This window comes from Melanostigma gelatinosum (genome assembly GCF_949748355.1).
Source record: "Melanostigma gelatinosum genome assembly, chromosome: 8".
NCBI lineage: Eukaryota > Metazoa > Chordata > Actinopteri > Perciformes > Zoarcidae > Melanostigma > Melanostigma gelatinosum.
In genome coordinates this window covers 5,068,555-5,088,160 of record NC_136641.1, presented here as the reverse complement: position 1 = coordinate 5,088,160, position 19,606 = coordinate 5,068,555, and the positions used below count along the sequence as shown (strand labels likewise).

Here is a 19,606-nt window from a genome sequence, read left to right as displayed (position 1 = left end):
GCAGCTCTGTGATATCTTTTTCAGTTTGCACCTGTAACCACAGTCCACATCCAGGCAGCATGCACATGTACAATCTGACCACGGGCACCAGAGGCCGGCATGCTGGTTTGGTTTCAGGGAAGGAGTTTGTTTCTTGTTCCTGCAATGTTGTCGATTTTTATTTATTTTTTTATCGCAGTGACATTTTAATTAAATGCATCATTAACGAAACATGCTTTTACAGAAACGTTTATATTTATGTCTTTCTACAAATTAATGCATGTGTTATACATGTGTTATGCATGTGTTATTGAAAACATATACGCATGTAAATACTTTATAAGAGTTATAAACGCTATCTCATGCTTTTCAACTAACACGCTAGCCTTTCATATTAGATTGAATGTTATAGGTATGCTTCAATTTTCAGAACAGTACAAACGTTCAGACTCTCTCATGCGGTTCAAAGGTGAACTGCAAATATAAATGTTGAACAAAAGACGACAGAAGACATTTTGCTCATTTATTTGGCGACCCTGATAAAATCTCCTGCGGCCCACCTTTGGGTCCCGACCCAGTCTTCGGACCACAGTAAAGTGTCCAAACAACAAGTTTACAATATTCTGTAAAAGTCTTCCGTTCAAAGTGTGCATAAGTAAAAGTACAGAGGTCAGCAAAATGTACTCAACGTTTCAAAAGTAAAGGTGCAGGTTATGCAGAAAACTGTCAGTTGTGACTGAAATATTATTACATATGATCATTACTAGAGAGTTAATAGCTGTTATTATTTTTACAGAGTTGCATATTGGATACTCTTGGAGGGTACAAGTATCTCAAACATTGTACTAAAGCATAGGACTTCAGTAAATGTAGTGAGTGACTTTCCACCACTAATGGATACGTCTTTTAGTTTCAAATAGGTTGTTGAATCAGGAAATCAGTGTTAGAGTTTTCTATGAGAAACAGTTAATGTCGTCATTATGAGAGAAAGGAAATCAACGTGACCTCCTCAACTAGAAGGCTTTGAATGATATTGCTGCAGAGTGTATTCGTGAAATACCAATGTCATATACCTCCGGTAGCCCCCTTAGGTCCTCTGAAGGCCTGCTGTTTGTACCTCGTTGAAGATTGAAAAAAAAAAAAAGCAAGGGACTGTGCGTTTGCCGTCCTGGACCCCCAGGCTGTGGGACACTTTTTCCCCCCGGGAGCCGGCTCAGCAAACTCCTTTGAGGGCTTTAAGTCATTTGTTTTTAACCACTCGGGCGGGACCCCCTTGTGGGATGCGGAGGTACTGCCAAAATGGCTAGCTGAAATAAAAAATATGGTCTTTTGGTAATTTAGAAAGCTACTCATCTTTATATCTAAATGCGCTCCAGAATTCACGTTCATTAAAAAATATATATATTTATTTTGGTCATCAGAATCAGGCTGAAACACATTTACAGCCCACTTTATGTTTCTGTTTTTTGTCATGTTCTTTTTTTTCTCATTTATTTGGGAAGGTGGACTTCAAAATATTGAGAACACTTGTCTTTAGGTCTGTTTGAGGGTCTTTGTGCTTGAATCATCTACTCTATCCGAGATGAGATGCTTCTAATTGTTTTTAATTTTATGTGCTATTTTCATAATTTTTATTCTTTTGTCGAGCAGTTTGTCGAGGTGCTATATATATATATATATATATATATATATATATATATATATATATATATATATATATATATATATATATATATATATAACATTCAACTTACATGTCCTTACATGTGCCCATGTTCTCCAAGTGTGTCCAGGTTGAACGATTGCATCAACTGTAAATGGAGAGTTACATCTGAGTAATTGATACATTCATCTTCTTTGTCATTGTAGCTCAACAAATGTCAAAATAAATCAAATTCCGTCACGTCATTCAAAGTCTTAGCAGGATATTTCACTCTCTGAGCTTTTTATACAGATGCTTTTTTTGATGATAGGCAGCAGGAGGTTGGTCGCTTTTTTTTTCTCAGGAAAATAATAAATCGTTTCCAAGAATATTAATAGCTTGACATTTCTCTGATGGAATGTGGCATTTGGCTCCCGTGATGACTGCAGTGTGTTGCTCCTTACAGCTCAGTCTTTGTGTTTCAGGACTTATTCTCAGATGTCAGAATTACTTAAAGCGGTTCATACATTTGACATTTATTAAAGGCAGTTGTCATATATTAATGATGCCGTCATCGATTTTAAGACAACTATACGACACGTTGTCTATGTGACTGAGATCTCAGTACAAATAAAACAAAAGGTTATTACGTTTTTAAATCATTTAATCCTATCTCTTATTCACAGAATATTGTCTGTTTTGTTTGTTTTAGGATTGTTTAGGGCTTACAATACATTGTAACGATCAATATAACTTTTGGCTGAGCAGTCACAACCACATTTTATAAAATACAAAATGCGCAACAGTTGTAAAACATGCTGCACGTTAAATCACCTCACAATTTACCAACGGACATGAATTTTACAATCTCATGAAATCTGTAGCGGCTGTAAGATACGTCTCATGGCCAGTGCTCTTGCACATTAATGTTTTTTGCACTAGTGTGTCTCAAATGATGTGAGTGAATTTTAGTGCTCACATATTTATTTTACACAAATAAAAGTATGTAAAATATTGTATAAGTTGTATATTTGTGTAGCCTTCACCTGCTGATTTATTCAGGATATTTTGGTAACAAATAATAAACAATAAAAGTATTTAATATTAGGCTTTTCTTTTATGCCACAGATCCTTCACCCAAATGAGTCATTCAGTTTTCTTTCAGAACCATATCTGTGAGTGTAACTCTCATGCGCCACAGCAAGTAACAGCTCATGTCCGTCTTCGGTGGGCACATCCTTGGCAATATAAAGCGGAGCCGATCACTCGTCTGCCTCACTCTCATGACAGCTGTCACGAGCTGTGGCGATGATGTGGTTCCTCCTTCTGCTCCTCTGCACAGCTCACAATCAGCCGCTGATCGTTCAAGGCAAGTTGCAACTATTGTCTTTAGAGTCAACTCTCTGTATCTGGGACCATTTCAACAGTTTATATAAGTCAAGCCTAGCAGTTCTGGAAGGTAAACACATGCAGGTGCTGCAGGAAATATCTTGCTGAACCACAAAGAAATAATGTTTTTATCATTTCCTGAAGGTAAACGGTCCAATGAAAAGATAAGGGGTTGTGTGAACAGTAGTAGTTTATTAGAATTACACCCGTTAGCAGCAATGTAGCGACTATGGCTCCAGTCTAGAAGTTTAGACACTATTTTTGACATTTTCTTTTATCAAGATTTAAAAATGTAAGAGCCGCTGTCAGCTTTTGACAGCCTCAATTTAGTGATGCGGACTGACTCTGCACATTTTTGATGTAAGGTTAAAAGCTGAATAATAACAGTACAAAAATATTGTCGATATTATTTGATAACTGTGATGCGTATAAAGAAACCCCATGCATCGTGTACATTTCAAATTTGTGCCAATTTCATAAAAATGTATGAGGCTGACCAAAAGTCATAGCACGTGTCTTCTGTTTGATGAATGAATTCATATTATGTGAGTGCTTATGTAAGTCTCTTGATATAGAAGTTACATCAGAAGACTTTTGTCTGAAATACATTCAGTAAAGTCTGTGTAAAGCAATGTGGGTGATATTTAAATGAAGATAATCTTGCGTTGTTTTGGATTAAGTAATTTACAGGTTGCAGTGAATATTTTTTTATGTTTGACAACATATACATATATATATAGCATTTGCTTTTATTATTTCTGTTTTTACCTTTACTTTGTGTAAAATGCCTTTGATTACTTTTTAAAGCACTATACAATGTATATGTATATATATATATATGTACAGTATATATACATATATATACATTTTAGTTGTACAGTGCTGTTTTGTATGGTGCTTTAAAAAATATACTGCTTTTATTGTTTCTGCACGTATATAAAGTGCCTTTGATTACTTTTTAAAGCACGATAGAATGTATATATATATATGTATATGTACATATACATATATATATATACATATATACATTTCATTTGTATAGTGCTTTAAAAGTATAATGCGTTTATTATTTCAGTTTTTACAACGTAAAGTGCCTTTGATTCATTTTTAAGGCACGATACAATGTATATACGTACATATATACATTTTCTTTGTATCGTGCTTTGAAAAGTAATCAAAGGCACTTCACGTTGTAAAAACTGAAATAAGAAAAGCAAATACAATATAACACAAGAGATGATAAAAGAGTAAGGAACAACACAAAAACATTCATAACATAGCATCACAGGTTAAAAGTAGATTTAAATAGATGAGTATTAAGTGCAGTTTTGTCTGAGGTGCTGGGGGAGGGAGTTCCAGAGGGAGGGGGCAGCAATGGAGAAGACCCTGTGCCCCCAGGTCCGATGTTCGGACAGAGTAAGGGGGGGGGGGGGGGGTAAGGAGGCGGGTGGGAGCGTGACGGTGCAGGTGGTATGAAGGGGTTCAGGGTTATGAAAGGCTTTGTATGTGATGAGGAGAATCTGGAACTGGACTCTGGATGTATTGTAGTTTGTTGATGATTTTGGTGGATGAGCCGTACAGGATGCTGTTGCAGTAGTCAGTCTGATGTGAGTGACGTGGCGTTCAAAGGAGAGGGTTCGATCAAAAATGATCCTACGGTTACGGACATGTGTGGAAGCAGGAACAGTTGTGCCGGGAGAAGGTGAAGTCGTGGTGGGATTTGTTTAGTGATTTGGGGCCCATGATGAGCACTTCAGTTTTGTCACTGTTAAGTTTGAGAAAGTTGACTTGCATCCAGGTTATTATATCAGTGAGGCATGTTGTTGATGGTGGAGTGGGTGGTGATGTAGATGTCGTCAGCATAGCATATGTATATACAGTATACTGTATATATATATATATATATATATATTTTTTTTTAAATATATATATATATATATATATATATATATATATATATATATATCTACATATATATATAAATTATTTTTTAAGTACTTGGGTTTGAATAGAGCTTTTTTTTGACAAAGATTGACCTAAAGAGATATTCCTCGAAATACAGAAATGACCGATTTGTAAAATGAAGTTTTTTTCTCTGTTAAGCACGCATAATTTCTTTATTTGCATGTTAAAGTTGCGCTAAACATTTTGAACCAATAGTAACACATGCATGCATGTACACATGTATTCAAAATGGGGGGGGGGGGGGGGGGGGAAAGAATGTTTCATCGTAGTGAGAGTTCATGTTTCTGTGACAGTGGAAAAAAGCCTTCAAGACGACAGAGCTCACACATCTTTGCAAAGTTTTTATAACATTTGACTCAGTGAAAAGCACTTTTTGTCACAGTAAAATGTGTAGCGATAACTTATAAAAAATAAAATGAATAGATGAAGCCCACAAAATGGTCACTAATACCCCCACTGTGTATATTGACACACTTCTATAAACCTCCTGCCTTGTGCCCAGGTGAGGAGAGAACCATTCTGTTAAATGGGAACAACCCATGCGAAGGCTACATCGGGATCTACCACGATAGCACATTGGGCTACGTTGGGGGGACAAACTGGGTCAAGAATAACGGTAAAGTGGTGTGCAAGAGCATTAACTGTGGGGACTTCAAAGAGAGGTCGTCGATGCCCGCGCCAGGGCACATCGACAAAGTCTGGATGGACGAGGTGAACTGCGAAGGACACGAGAGTAATCTGTGGGAATGTCCATTTCCTGGCTGGGCCGTCATTCCCCCCAAATTGGATTCTCTGCAATGGATTACATGCTCACGTAAGGCTGAGCTTTTACACATATTAAGATACAAAATGTGTTGCTAAAAGTATTCCTAAATATAGAAAATGACATGATGATGATGATGATGATGTAATTGGATTACCTGTGTTTGCTCCTCTAGATAAAATCGATATACGCCTGGATGGATTTCGGTGTGCGGGAGCTGTCCAGTACTCCACAGATGGAGGGGACAAGTATTCGGGTTCTTTTTGTGATGCCAACTGGGGTAAGAGTTAGCATCATGCATACAGTGCACTTCAACAGCATTCAGTCTTGACCCAGTGGGTAGAAGACGTATACTCATAACAATACTCCATTACAAGTAACCCCCTCAAAAGGGTCACAAGATAAATCGGAGGGGTTGTGAGATGAGACGAAAGTGCTGCTTCAAAAATGTCTTTCCATTTTTTCCTCCTGTTTTTGCTTCTTTCTTTTTTTTGGGTGTGAAACATTCAAATCTTTGGGCCTCAGGTATTTATTTAAAGTGACTATTAGGAACTTTGAACTGGTTCTGAAACAGTCTCAATTTAATACTGATGTCTCTATATGACCTACGTAAGTAAACGAGACCGTCAGCGAGAAAATTAACTATTTATACAAAGTAATTCTCAATACTCATCTGTGCCACCGGGGTTAGATTCAGTGCAAAATCAGATGCAAACATGCAGGTTCACCAGAAACTCCTTCCGGGCATCTGACCAGCAGAGCTTCGCCTCACTGGGAGCCAACAGAGACACCGCACTGCTGGAGGCCCAGGCCGTATTACTGGGCCTGCTGGAGGGAAGAGAGGCACAGGAGAACCAGAACCAGGAACTGTGTGGAGCAGACTGTCAGACCCTGCTGCGGTGAAATGAGAGGTTTTCTAAAAGGGACTCTGGTGCTCAGAAACCGCTCTCGTCAACAGGGACCGCCAAAATCAACACAAAATGAAAGTTCCTCTATTAACTTTAAATGAAACCACCTGAGAAGTTTAGATGGGAAGGCAGTGGGACAACTTATAACTCAACTTTTTTTTTTCTCCTTCTACATTTTAAAGCTCAAAGAAGTTTTGCTGTTCACTTTTGACTTTGTAATGCATTTAAATGGATTTGTTTGGGTTAGGTGTCAGGTGTTGTGATATGTTTAGTAGTATGATGATGATTATTCAACACTGTACATGTGATTCCTCTCACATTAAAGACAAGACTGCTGCTGACCTTTTGTGCGGAACCCTCAAATGCGGCATGTCCAAGAAGATTGTTAAGCAGCCATGGATGGGTTGGAAGGGATTTAAAGAAAAGAGTGAAAGGATGAAGATCAATTGTTTGGGTACTGCCACTCATCTGTGGCAGTGTGCCCAGCCGCTGGGAAAAACTCCTTGCACCAACCCTGCTTCTGTCATATGCACAGGTAACACACACACACACTCTCTCACTCACACACACACACACACGCACACACACGCACACACACATACATACAGTCATTAAGCTTACTCGAGTGTTGCAGATAATTAAGAAATGGTTCATGAACAGGTCACGAGAGAGTGCAACTCAAACCAGACGCATCAAATGTATGTTCCGGAGAGTTGCAAAAAGAGGAAGATGGCGTCTGGAACCCTGTCCAAAACAGCAAAACCAATCCTGATGACTGGTGCAAGCAAATGCACTGTGGCAGCAACATCAATCACAGTCAGGGTGACAAAGGCTCAAATCTGACATGTTCAGGTATTTGAGCTAATTCATATCCAAACCTCATCTTTCCCACAAGCAACCACTAATTTGTTGAATTTCCAGATCATCAACAACTTTGTTCACCATGATTTTTATTCAACCTCTATATCTTGATCCACTCGAAAAATATTAATCGTGAAATCAAAAACCACTTTCCTATGTTTGTTTTGTTTTTTCCTTCACAGACGATGTTAAAGTGGTTCTGATGGTGAATGAAAAACACACCAGCTGCTATGGTTCAGTTTATGTTAAAGTGAATGGTACAAGTCAACCGGTGTGCGCCTCCGACTGGAACGACGAGGCTGCTAAAGTGGTTTGCTCGGAGCTAAAGTGTGGGAGTGTGAGTTTTCCAAACCAGAAGTTCAGTAGCCGTGTTTACATGTTGCATTCACGTACATTTATGCCTGTATGGGAACGGTAAAATCCGCCCAAAAAACTTCTGCAGCAGCAAACATTTAACTTGTGTGTCTGAACAGCTGTTTCTGCTGGTTATTCCCATAGCCTGCCGACACTCGTCTTTTCGACTCCTGACAGTATGAAACATGGCCGATACTTGCTAAAATGAAAGAACTATTAAAACTTGACCAATATAAAGAAATTCCCGAAGATCTCTCTTCGGGAATTTAACCGTTTCTTCTTCTTCTTCTGACGGATTACAGCTATGTAGCCTATAGCGTCGACTTCTGACCAAACGATATGCGCCGAACTAGCATTTATTTTTGTGGCATTTTAAAAAGTTTGCTTACAAATGCTTGACAATTGAATGGAAGCACGGCTAGTGGCACTTCTAAAATAAATGTTTTATTTCATGCAAGCCCAATGTAACTTTGCTCAATAGCAGCCACTGTGGCCACAAGTGACAATTACAGGATAATGGCAAATGTATAGTATAGTATAGTATAATAAAGTATAGTATATCAGTTGCAGAAGTAGAGAATAAAGTCATGAAGTCAGCAAAATGACAATAATATCGAAAGTGTGTTAACATTAGCAGCATAAGCTACTGGTCATGCCAGACCTCGTAAATCTGTAGCAGCAAAACCCCCGAGTGTGTTAAATTCAGTATTAAGCACGAGTATGTTTCATGGCGCATTGTGTTTTATATTATTATCATTCTTTATATAACTTTTTATATAATAATTTGCAAGAAGAAGACTGTTGTTATTTTACAGAAGTTATATAGTCTCGCTTTAAATGTGGAAAGAAACAGTTTGACATTTTTGGAAATACTCTCTTCACTATCTTGCTGAGAGTTCCATCAGAGGATTAATACCACTCGCATATCTTTTCCTCAAACATGAAACCAGGAGACGATTAGCTTAGCTTAGCGGTAAGGCTGGAAACTAACGGGGAGGGCATTTTTACCTCTAGGCTAGCTGCTTCCCCCCATTTCCAGTCTTCATGCTAAGCTAAGCTAGACATCTCCTGGCTGTAGCTTCATATTTAACCGACAGATGTGAGAGTGGTACTCGGTCTCTTCATGTAGCTCTTGACAAAAAAGCCCAAAAGGTCAAAATATTCCTTTTGTGTTTTTTTATTTATATCAGCAGTGCCTATGAGTATTATTATTATTAGTAGTAGTAGTAGTAGTAGTAGTAGTAGTCGTAGTAGTAGTAGTAGTAGTTGTAGTAATCTCATCAAAGTAATTTTTACTGTTCTTTTTCAGTCAATCAATATCTTCAGTATGGCAAAATTGAATGACATGATATTCACATGATCATAACGGCTTTCTTCTAGGTGTTTAGTACTACAAGTAAGAAGTCTAACACACCGGGGATAATGGACTACGTGTCGTGCTCAGGCAACGAAGCCTCACTGTGGCACTGTAGAGCCAAACATGACAACAACAACCCTCTTTCATGTACTTCCGCCGCCTACGTAGTCTGTGCAGGTGAGATATCAGGAGTCATATGGTGATGGTCTCTTCCTGTTATTTTTAACTTTGACATGATGGTGGAAGCAAAGATTTGTGTGATGTCATGTTGTGATACGAAGTATAGTGTACATCCAATGTCATTTATTTCTGCCCATGTGGGTGCAATATGAGCATGTGTTACATGTTTGACAATTCTCTTGCTGTCATGGAGCAGATAGCATCGGAGTGAGATTGAGCGACGGTCCTGGAAGATGTGCCGGGAGACTGGAGATCCAGCATGAGGACACATGGCGAAGGGTTTACAAAGGACTGTCCAACATCGACTCAATCGGTTTTGTCTGCGGACAATTGAACTGCGGTAAAAAAGGAAAATCCGGTGACGAACAATTCAGCCAGGGTTCAGGTGTCTTTCTGGCTTATACTGTAGAATGCGAGAACAAGGCCACAGACATATCTGATTGTCTCAAAAAAATAGACAAAGAAATCAACAAACCCAAGGGGAAGGAGAAGGCGAAGGCAATCATCTGTGAGGGTGAGTGTTTTTTTTCCTTTCCATTTGTCTGTTTTTCTCATTCACCAAATCCAACCTGGCAGGTACAGCAGAGAGGTGTAGCACTCAAGTCAACCTGATTCTAATACAACCATTGCAAGGTCGAAAGAGTCCACTTGGAGTTTGTATGTGAAATTTGACTCCACGTTTTAGCCCTCTGATTGTCTCACCTTGTGAAAAGCGCATGAGCAAATACTATTTATTTTATTTTATTTTTTCATTACACATCCAGCTGACATGGAGTGATATTAGCATCCAAGTCGTGTTTCGGGGCAGTCCAATATTCGCTCTGCTGTAGCACCAACTCCTGAGAGAAATATTAGGTAAAATTAAAACGAATGTTCCACTATGTTCACAAGCTAGTTGCTACCGTAGGTTGATGCTATTGCTGATACTGAACCAAAACAGTGAAGTTGCAGACTGTACAATCAACCCAATTAGCTGGAAGACGCTAAACTGCTAAACTTTAAAACTACCATTTTCATGATTCTTATGAACTAACTTTCAGTACTTGCTAACCCTATCTTGTGAGGAAAGAAGGGTACTGCATTGACACGTTACTAGTCTATAATACCTATAATATCTATAATACCTAATACTAACAGCCTGTCTTTCTTTTGTCCCTGTCAGAGCACAAGATGGTTTTTCTGGATGAGTCCTGTTCTGGCATGGTGGGGATAGCGCAAGGCGACAAAATCGACTGGCTCTCCGGCTCTAACACGACATGGAACAAAGCGTCTGCAAACACTGTGTGTCAGCAGATACACTGTGGGAATGCCAAACTCTTTACCTCAATCTCCAAAGCTAATATGACGAAATCCATTTGGGAAGAATCTTACAGCTGCTCATCCAACAACGAATCTCTGTTTAACTGTAAAAAAGAAACACTGCCATCTGACCATAATGACACTATTGCCACCGTGAGATGCTCAGGTAATGTGAAATTACATTGTTGAATTGAAAACTCGTCTTTTATTCGTCATGGCCATGAATTATTACATCACCGGTTGTCCTGTGATCAAGTTTAGAGATATATGAATGTAGACAAATGGTTCTGTTCTGAAATAAATGATGCAAGTCTGCATACAACATCCTTTTGCTGTTTGGTTTTCACGACAGGAACAATTTCAGTGGATTTTCTGGACAAAGTGTGTTGGGGCACTGTCAGAGTTTGTTTGAACAACACGTGCGGAGGGGTGTGTGCCGACACCTGGACAGTTGAAAGGTCGGATATGCTGTGTAAAGATCTGGGCTGTGGGAAAACCCTGGTTCCCACTGCCAAGCCTAAACAAAGCCCGGTCATTATCAGAAGTCTGCACTCCACGAAGGAGACGACCAACCTGACCGAGTGCAACTTCGTCAGAAGTGATGTCAATGTCACGACCTGTGACGCAGCCTATGTTGTCTGCTCAGGTAATTGATTTAAGAAGAATATATATATATATATATATATATATATATATATATATATATATATGTGTTTATCCTTCTGGTCATCTTGAATGCCTCATCGATTCCTACCACCTCACATTTCAGTTAATTCTTGACCCTATAGGTAATATTTTCAATTGTATCCTTCAGTTACTCTGTTTATCAGGCAGCTACCTGAACATCTCAAAGATTCCAGTGAAATCTAAAGGGACCTTAGACCGAAGAACAACGTATTCGTTATATGCCAAATCATTTTACATCAAAACAAGTTGCTCTTCACATGGGAAAAATACCTCACTCCCAACTTGTCAAAAACGGAGGCTTTATCAGTGGCCCTACAATTCAAGCTCTGCCGCTCTGGGTGCCCTGCTAGCGTCAGGGAAATGTTACATGCTCGTACAACATAAGTTTCCTTAGCTTTTAGGTTACTTCGTTAGGTTTAGGAAACCAAACTTCTTGGTTAAGCTTAGGAAAAGATCGTGGTTTGGGTTGAAATAACTGTGCTCATTACGAAGTGTGTACGCGGTTTTAGTGAAGTACATAAATGACGTGAGAAAAGTACGATAAAATAAGTGGTGTTGACTTTTGGTGTCACACGGGACATAAACAGCGGCCTCCTGGGGGAAAGTCTATGTTTGTCAGACGGGACCCCTGACCTCCCTAAGCGGACTTCCTTACTCCTTATACTACCTCAGATGAGTTTACATTGGAGTTAGTTGAAAGCCTGGTGCTTCTCATCCTAAAGGGTGCCCCGGTGTGTCGTTATCAGACGCCGGGAGCCGCGGACCAAGCGTCTCTATTTGACGAGTTGAGATTGAGAACGGTTTGGGAAAAACCAACAATCAATTGTTTATTTCTCTGTCTTTGAACAAATGGCATTAATAACATAAGGGTTCTAACTTGGTAACTTGAATTGTTGCGTTGCAGGTAGCGTCAAACCCAGATTTAATCTTACAAGAGATAAATGTTCTGGAAATGTAGTGGTGCACTATGAAGACGAGTGGCTCCCAGTTTGCATCGGTGCTCTCGAAGACAATAACATAAAAACCATCTGTGAGGAGCTGAAATGTGGTAAAGCCGGCAAAAAGATCGCCTACTTCGGACCTGAGGCAGCACAGCCTTATTCCATTAAAGAAATCCAATGTTCTGCAAGCAAGTCATTCGGGGAATGTACTTTCACGCCTCAGAAGAGCTCCTGCGAAGCAGGTGCCCTCCAATGCTCCGGTATGTCAAATGATTTTGTCTCAAATTGATCAGTTTCAACCTGTCTTCCTTAATCTTATTCACAGTGTAAACTAATTAACGTATGTAATCTGCATCTTGAGTTCTTGCTACTTAATCATTTTGTGCATTTCCTTAATCTTATCTCACCTCTGCCTGGATGCTTTTTGTTGTTAGAATGGAGAAAGATGGCGCTGGCGTGTACAGACAAGGCCTGTAGCGGAGCTGCGATGGTTCACTCGGAGGGGAAAAAAAGTGCCATTGCATTTGAGGGCTGGACAATAACTATGGGGAAGAAAGTTTGCAAGGATTTGGAATGTGGCCCATGGAAGAACAACACAAAAACTAATTTTTGGCGTCATTTCAACACAAGCTTCAGCTGTCCAGATGAAGGGGATCCAAACATCTGGGACTGTGAGGTCTCTCCCTCCAATGAAAGTCAATCAAAGCCGCAGCTCTTGATTGAATGTGAAGGTAAAATGAATTGTCTGCAGGATTGCCTTTGTAAATGATCATAGTATCTTCACTAAGAAAAACTACTATGACTATAGCTGTTTTGTTTTTACAGACGGCAAGCTTAGTGTAGCTTAGCATAGCTTAGCATAAAGACTCACAGGAAGCAGGATAAAACAGCTAGCCTGGGTCTATCCAAAGATTAAAAAAGAAACACTAAAGCCCACTCATTGACGAATAATAATTTTCAGGGGGTTATGAGTTTGGCTATTTCTAGCTAACTAGATATTCCAGCACAGAGCCCTCCAGAAAACTGCCATCGTTGCTCCTTTGACATTTGATCTTGTTACTATACTGCTTTCCTTCCTAGGTGAACCCAACGTCACCCTTTCAAAGACACTGTACGGTAACGTGATGATAAATGGCAGAGAGGTGTGCGACAGTAACTGGAAGGAGAACGACTCACATATGGTTTGCAAACAGAATAATGGGAGCAAAGCCATCACCAAAACCTCCCATAATGTAAATCCTATCCCAGGGAAACACTACTACCATGTCAGTTGTGAGGCCAACGATTATAAACTTGGCCAGTGCAAGAGAGCCCTGGGAGAGTGTAAAGGAAAGTTGGTGTCCGTTTACTGTGTTGGTAAGTATGATTGTGTGTGCTTTATGTCCAAAATGTATTCATCTGATCTCCCTGTCACCTTGTCTGAAGAAATGTTATTAATATTATTTTAGAGGGAAAAAATGTTAGCAATCAGCCAAATTAAGTTTGTAGGGCCCTCACACCTTGTTTTTCCACGTTATTCTTGATTCTTCCATTTTATGACAATATAAAATATTTATTTGTTTGCACATTTATGTAAAATACACGGTTTCTCTGTTGATGCCTTGAAAGTGTCCCCTGAGAGTGACATCATTTTGCCGAAATAGTGAATCCCTTCCAATGCAGAATGAAACACAGTCTAGACATGTTTTGATGTTTTGCAATATGTGCTTACTCTTCGCTCTGTTTGCAGAGAGCCATGTTCAAAATATTGATGCAACTCTCCCGTCAACTATAGAGAGGAGACGATTAGCCTAGCTTAGCATAACGATGAGGAGCAGTGGGGAACAGCTAGCCTGCTGGCCGTCTCTATTCCCCCCCCCCCCCCCCCCCCCCAAAAAAACAAGCAACTCATCCTTTTTGCACTTTGGTTTTAATACCTGTGGACCGAGCCAGGCTAGCTGTTTCCCTCTGCTCCCAGTCTTGATCCTCAGCTTAGCTCACCGTCTCCTGACCCCAGCTTATTATTAATGAAACGGATATATTAGAGCATTATGGTTCATTCTGTCAAATTCCCGGCAAGAAAATGGATAAGCCAAAATGCCAAACTATTCCTTTAAACATAATTCCTTTTTTTATCCTTATCATTTTTACAGGCAATGCCGAGTTCAAAACCAGAGAAACATGTGGAGGTCAGATTCAAGTCAAATATCGAGAGAAATGGGAAAACGTGTGTCCCCTGACGTCAGTTACCGAAGAAGCTGTGTGTAAGCAGCTTGACTGTGGTGGCCACAAACGGATGGAAAGCAAACGCAACGACAAGGTAAATCTTTGAATTTCCACTGTTTTGTTTGTTTCCACTCGTTCGTCTAATAAGTATTGTGACACCACAGGATCTTCTGTTTCACTATATGCTGTTCATTCAGCCCTCACTTGTAGCGGTCAGGCTTTCCCTTGTTTTGTATGGCTGCGTTTAAAAGTATCCCTTTTGAATTTCAAGGTCAGCTTGGAAACACCACTGACATCACTGAGTTGCACCGCTAATAACCTGGACATCAAGCACTGCCTCAGCCACCAGTCTTGTGAGGGAAAAGGACCTGCTGAGATCTACTGTGACGGTAACCAAAACCACAAATCCTTTTCCCCAATAAGTCAAGCTTGTTCCCCAAATATCCATTGGGTTGTCTGGCATCGGAATCCGCTTTTTGCAATCTGTAAAATCTGAAATTTATTCAACTTCGATTAACGTGGCACAGAATGTCTTGAAGAATCCAGCAGCATCTCGGCTGTGTGAGTAAAAGACAAGGTGGCTGCGTTTGATTTCAGGATATATAGTCCCAACAACCCCGCCAACCGCCCCGCCCACGACCTCCATATGGCCTGCAATGCTGTTGGTAGGATTCGCTCTGGTTCTGCTGATATTGATTGTCGTGTTCATTCGAATCTGCACGGTCAAGAACGCCAAGAAAAGCTTGAACGACTTGCGTGAGTATATTTTTCTATCACAACCTGTCTTAGTTGTTATTGCTTGAGTATTGGTCATTTGTTTCACTTTCAATGTCTTGAAAAAGTGAACCATTCGAAGAGAGGTAATGAATACAGATGTACTGGAGCCTTCTGCCGCAAGAGGCCAGACTTTCTGCATGCTGACTCATTCTGACTGCTGTATGAGGCCATCAAATATAACAGCTGCTTTTGTCCAGCATTGATATTTCAGCTCAAAATGCCGACTATAAAAAGACTTTAATATACGCATGTGCTGTCCTGACCAGTAAACATCTCATGCTCTCTTTTTGGTGTAGCTGGTACGTTGTCAAGAAAAGAAGTGGAGATTGAAAGTGGCAGCTATGACGACGTGATGAGCAAATCAAATGAAATGGAGGAACTGAATCGTGGCGGTGAGTCTCAAGACATCGTCATGCATTTGTTTTATTTGTGTGTAATTTCCTAAACAATTTGAAGAAGAGTGAATCCTAGTTTTATATCACCAGTATTCACATGTGTGCAGTGTGGTAACATAAGATAAGATAATATAGAACTTTATGAATCCCAAAGGAGATTGCGCAAAAAGAGTCGCAAATATAGATAAAGTAAAAGAAGTAATATTAAAATAAAGTGAAATAGAATAGCAATAAGAGTAGGATCAATTTGACTGAAATAGAAATGTAAAATACAACAATATAAGAATAAAAAACAGAAAGTGAATAAGAAATAATGTTACCACCAGTCAGTGCCTGATAGAATAACAATAAGAGTACCATTGTGCATGGCAATGAGAGAACATTGGAAAATGGTATTGAATTTGAATATTATTAAACATGATATTGACGTAATATTGCACGATGTTGCAAAAGCAATATTTTACAGGAGATGAATATAATTGTTCATATCGCAGTATTTCATTTTACATTGCATTATGTCGGCATCCCAGCGATATTGCTATCATTGTGCTTTTATAATATTATTATTATATATATGTTATATTATAATGTTTTTTTCAAATGACTATATCATTACTTTATAGTGTGTATATTATACACACGGCCTATATAACATCATAACACTAATTATTAACACATTCAATGTCACCTCTCTGATGACATTTTATCTCTTATTTTAGTTTCATTCAAATCGTTCTCTCTTTGTTGTCGTACCTCTCTGTTTTGCTTCCTTGGGGATGAATTGAGTCTCAACTTCAATATTCACAATTGATGTCAAAGTAAAAATAAGCACAGACTTGGAATATGGAGAACATAACTTTCATTTGAATGGTCTATAGAGGTTAATGTTTTCGAAACGCAGGACGATGTAAACGTATTTGTTAAAGGCGCATGAATGTTGTTCACACAGGATTGAGATCCGAGTCTGAAGTCGTGATGGAGAACGACGCGCCGAGCACTTCCTCATGTCCTTATGATGACATCGACGACCCGGCTGCGGCTCAGCCACTGATCTCTCGGGCCGCCGCTGCCGGCGCCTTAGTAGGCGACTGCATCCAAAGTTCCGAACCAGTTTGATCACATCTTTTTACACACTAGAATACCGGTACTTTGACAAAGTCTCGCATTGTCAGCAATCAGACGAACTAATTCGAACTGTTTTCACAGATGGGGCGACTTACGAGGTGGACGACCAGCAGGAGAATCACGAGGACATCGAGGCCAGCCCTGAAATCACTTGGACTGAAGCTGAAGTCCACGACAGCACCCAAACCACACCTGAGAGCGACGCAGCGGCACCTCTAGGATCAGTGCAGGGGGATTAGGACTACCTGGTGCCCAGACGGGTGAGCCAAAACTGAGTTTGGTTAAGCAAAGCGGATTTCCCCAAAAACCCAGCTCCCATAAACTATGGGAGCTAAACTCTGACACAAACGTATAAAAAAAAAGTCTAAATGACAGACGGGTAAGCAATATTACAGCACCGGGTCTTTGTATGCTGCACAAATTTTCTGAAGGGGTTGAAATAAACTTTGAAATAAATTAAAAATGATATGTATCGAAGAAAAAAAAAGCATCTCTAGATGAAACAGAGTGAATCATCCGTACTCTGAAATAATGATAATTTCGGATAAGACAATATTGTATAGATTATGAATAGAAAAAGAGTCTTAGAAATGTCCTGTATACACAGAAAACATGATCTGATTGAAGTGTTTTAGCGCATAATTTTGCGTATTATCAGTCATCACAAACAAAGTGTTAGCCTGCCGCCGGTGAGGAAAAATGCCATTCCTCTTCAAATAGATGAAAGTCATGAGAACTTAGAGCCATAAGCATGGTTGCAATAACAGCTTTCTGATTTTCTACTGCCTGTTGTTGATTTTATGTTTTTTTTTATTAAATCTGCTCATGATAGTTTAGAATCATGTATGATTTTATGATTTGTTTGTTAAATCTGATGCAGTAGTTTCTGTTGTACAAAGCTTCGATGATTTAAACAATATTTTATGAGAAAATGTGATTGCTATAAAAACATATATGTGAACAATAGTAGGTGAAAAAAATATCAAACGTGTATAAAATGGTATAACACAGCTGATAGTGTAAACCCATATTATCACATGGTTACACTGTATATTTCTGTGTAAGTTTATAGTTTAGAAGTTGTAAGAATGTATAACATTGAGATTTTACAGCCACATTCATGTTTAAAAAAAAAAAAAGAATAGTTGCTGAGAGTTCGATGACGATATCTGTACGGTGAATACGAAGCTATAGCCAGCAGCCGGTTAGCTTAGCTTAGCATGAAGACTGGAAACAGGGTAAAACAGCTAACCGGGGTCTGTCCGCAGGTAACAAAAGCCACTTGGCAGCTGGGCTGTACCCAAAACTGAATTCTTCAACTTCAAGATTCAAGAGATTTATTTGCCATTTGCAGCATAGAAAGTAGGCAGGAATTATTTAAGCAATGCTCACTGAGTCAATCTGAAAGGAAAGACAAGAAACAAAAGGCACATCGTAATAAGATTAAAATAGCAGCATTTATAAGTTAACAATAAATAGATAAAACATAAATGAATTTGAATTTGAATCAGATTTGACTTTTCAAAGCAAAGATTTGACGATTTGTACCGTTTCATTTTTTCATATAAACTATCTGGCAACCCTGAAAAAACCAATTGCATGAATTTTAGTGATAAATTCCACCACAGTAACATTGTCAAATGCGTTGAAGTACTATTTGACAATATATTGTCTTTACCACAGAATAAAGAGATGCTGTTAGGCGGGTTTTGTTACCTTTGGACGAAGTCTGGCTTGCCGTTTCCCCCTGCTTCCAGTCTTTGTGCTAAGCTAAGCTAACCATCTCCCGGCTTTATAGCTTCAGATTTACCTTACAGACGTGATAGTGGTAACGCTTGGCAAGAACGCAAATATACATACTTCCAAAATTGTCAGTGTTCTTGTCAAACATGAATGTAGCGTTCAGTTAGCCGTGAATGTTGCCTTTTATTGTGACTTCAACAACGATGTGTGTGTTGTCAAATTGGCGAGTTACTTTTAACTGTTGTAAAATGATCTCTTTCCCTGTGTCGTATTCGTTGCATTGTTTTTGATTCTTGTAAAATTGCCATTTATCTTGCCACTTCATGTTACACAGTTCACAATTCAGTCAGTGCATCATGGCATCGGCTGCGTGGCGGTCAGTGTATCTTGTGGCAATGCTCCATTGTGTTCATCCATTGTGTTGGCCTCGTGTTAACAGCAGCTTTGTGCAGTACAACATTAAATTCTTTGCAGAGACGTGGTGTGTGTTGTGTTACCACTTTTAGGTTTTATCCTCCACTTGCAACAGGTGATGCCCCAGAGATTCAGAGCGTTTTTTTGGAAATGGCTCAGATGTTGAGTATCAAACTGTATGTTATATATGCCATATATAGTTTGATACACAGCACAATAAGCCTTCTTCACAAGACTCCAATCGCAGAGCGACTCAAGATTGCCTGAAATTCACCGCTGCTCTCATCTTTAACAATATCTTATGAAGCTTTCTGGTTGTTTTTTAAATTTTTTAATTTGTTGAGTTATTTTTAATTAATTAGTTGTGATTTTGCATTAATCACACAGAGCCGAGCGGTCACCCCGGACGACAACAAATGTAAAATGAATCCAAACAATGTGGCTCTGCTCAAAACATTTGTAATACAGTTTCATCCCGTGCGCTTTAACATTCTCTATAATCACTTAAACATCCCCCTCCCCCAGTAGTGGAGACACACAGAGAGAGAGCAGCTGCTCGCTACAAATGTTAACATGAGTCGTGCCATCCGCCAGGGACCGACAGACTCACTGGTGCTGCTTC

The 19,606-nt window shown here is 39.4% G+C and overlaps 1 protein-coding gene across 1 annotated transcript in view; it reads left to right on the top strand.

The window, feature by feature from the left end:
• LOC306780622 (scavenger receptor cysteine-rich type 1 protein M130) overlaps window positions 1–18,979 on the top strand; it is a gene marked incomplete at its 5' end in the record, with an annotated part of 32,423 nt that extends 13,444 nt beyond the window's left edge. The window contains 16 exons of the mRNA XM_079273057.1: window positions 5,478–5,708; window positions 5,914–6,018; window positions 7,690–7,844; window positions 9,242–9,395; window positions 9,595–9,912; window positions 10,561–10,863; window positions 11,050–11,343; window positions 12,289–12,585; window positions 12,760–13,056; window positions 13,406–13,681; window positions 14,458–14,624; window positions 14,802–14,919; window positions 15,128–15,286; window positions 15,604–15,699; window positions 16,652–16,801; window positions 16,909–18,979. Coding sequence (XP_079129183.1) covers window positions 5,478–5,708; window positions 5,914–6,018; window positions 7,690–7,844; window positions 9,242–9,395; window positions 9,595–9,912; window positions 10,561–10,863; window positions 11,050–11,343; window positions 12,289–12,585; window positions 12,760–13,056; window positions 13,406–13,681; window positions 14,458–14,624; window positions 14,802–14,919; window positions 15,128–15,286; window positions 15,604–15,699; window positions 16,652–16,801; window positions 16,909–17,066 — 3,278 coding nt within the window. The 3' untranslated portion in view covers window positions 17,067–18,979. The remainder of the gene's footprint in view (window positions 1–5,477; window positions 5,709–5,913; window positions 6,019–7,689; window positions 7,845–9,241; window positions 9,396–9,594; window positions 9,913–10,560; window positions 10,864–11,049; window positions 11,344–12,288; window positions 12,586–12,759; window positions 13,057–13,405; window positions 13,682–14,457; window positions 14,625–14,801; window positions 14,920–15,127; window positions 15,287–15,603; window positions 15,700–16,651; window positions 16,802–16,908) is intronic.
• Window positions 18,980–19,606: the final 627 nt, after the last annotated feature.